General features: G+C 34.1%; 1 protein-coding gene across 1 annotated transcript; it reads left to right on the plus strand.

Annotated features, from left to right (window-relative positions):
• The first annotated feature begins 297 nt into the window (after positions 1-297).
• On the plus strand, positions 298-1,284 carry LOC113306207 (F-box protein At3g07870-like). Its single transcript, XM_026555170.1, has one exon. It carries the CDS (start codon positions 298-300, stop codon positions 1,282-1,284), a length of 987 nt encoding a protein of 328 aa, XP_026410955.1.
• Positions 1,285-1,612: the final 328 nt, after the last annotated feature.

A 1,612-nucleotide genomic window follows, 5' to 3' on the forward strand; every position in this document is an offset into this window, starting at 1 on the left:
AGTTATCCATGTTTAAACTCGGTTTCCAAACATCGATTTCAAAGAACCATATTGTATCTCAGCATCATTTCTTCACAACCAAACCCCCATTTCTGTTCGAAACCCTAAATTTTCTCTTCGTTTATTTATGCTATTACTACTCTGAACTCGCTTTTCCTTGGTTTCAATGGGGAACTTCGATATGCTCACATGGGAGATTGCGTTGGAAATTTTATCTCGTGTACCAGCTGAATATATTCTAGAGTGCAAATTGGTATCTAAACCCTGGAAAAATCTTGTTCAACATGTTTTTCGAAGATGCACTTGAATCATTTCAATGATCTAGATTCTGCTCATGGTAAGTTGAGTTTCTTACTTGGTAGGCGTTTCTACGATGAACAACATCCTCTTTGCTATACTGAGTATGATGAAAATTTAAACTGTTTTACTAGAACAACAAGGATCAATTTAAGACCTCCGTTTGATAATTTGCACTTTCTTGGTTCATGTAACGGCGTACTCTGTTTCTTAGCATACCTTGATATTTGTTCTATGCAACCTGCTTATATTTGTAATTTCATCACAAGGGAGTACACTATCCTTCCAAAATATGAAGGATATGGTTTTTTAAATGGATTTGGTTACATTCCTTCAACCAATGAGTACAAAATTGTTAGAATCTGTAAAGACGAGGGAGATCCAAATTATGGAATTGTTCAGGTATACACTCTTGGCAGTGTAATTGTATGTAGAAATGGTAAAAAGATGGACTATGATGATTTGATGTCTTTTGATCAACCTGGTGAGTTTGCGAATGGAGCTATTCATTGGGTGAACTACAAAGAAACTATTGTTGCCTTTGATTTGATTGATGAAGATTTTCGACAACTTCCATCACCACCCTGTAATATGCAGCTTTTTGTTATGCTACATGTTGTAAGCGGTTTTTTATGTGCATGCTATCGTCATTCTGAAGGTTCAGACATATGGGTTTTAAAGAAGAATGAAAGTAATCATGATGTGATTTGGAGTAAAGAGTTTAGTAATATTAATGGAAAACCAATCATCTTTACAAATACTGGTGGGCTGTTATGCTTCGTTTATAGGGATAGAAAAGTCTATCTATATGCTTCTAAAGCTTCATCTTCCAAAATACTTGTGAATGAAGAACAAAACTTTGAAATTGGAGTTCCTCACAAGAATACCTTAGTGTCATTGAAAGCGTTGGGAGAAACTGATACAAAACTAATGGATACAGCCGAAATAGAAAGTTATAGCGAGGAGACAGAAAACAATGATCATTAGCCGATGGGAAAGAAGGAAGTAAAAGAACTCTAAATGAATATCATCTGGTATGTTTCTTTCTGATTTTTTAGCTCTTGCAGCAAATAAATTTTAAACTTAAAATAAATTTCTTAAATAGATTTGTGAACCTATACTTTCGAAACTCATCAGAGAATATTTACTTGATGTTAGTTTCGAGAAAGAAGCAAACATGAACTTGACACCGAAACTTCACTAAACTTCAGCCAAACGTCTAGTCTATGAAAAGAACCATCTTTGCAATTCGATTATTTACTCAAGTATTTGATTTTTCTATGATAGATAGATAGATAGATAGAATGGAAAACAG

The sequence above is a fragment of the Papaver somniferum genome, chromosome 8 (assembly GCF_003573695.1).
Source record: "Papaver somniferum cultivar HN1 chromosome 8, ASM357369v1, whole genome shotgun sequence".
NCBI lineage: Eukaryota > Viridiplantae > Streptophyta > Magnoliopsida > Ranunculales > Papaveraceae > Papaver > Papaver somniferum.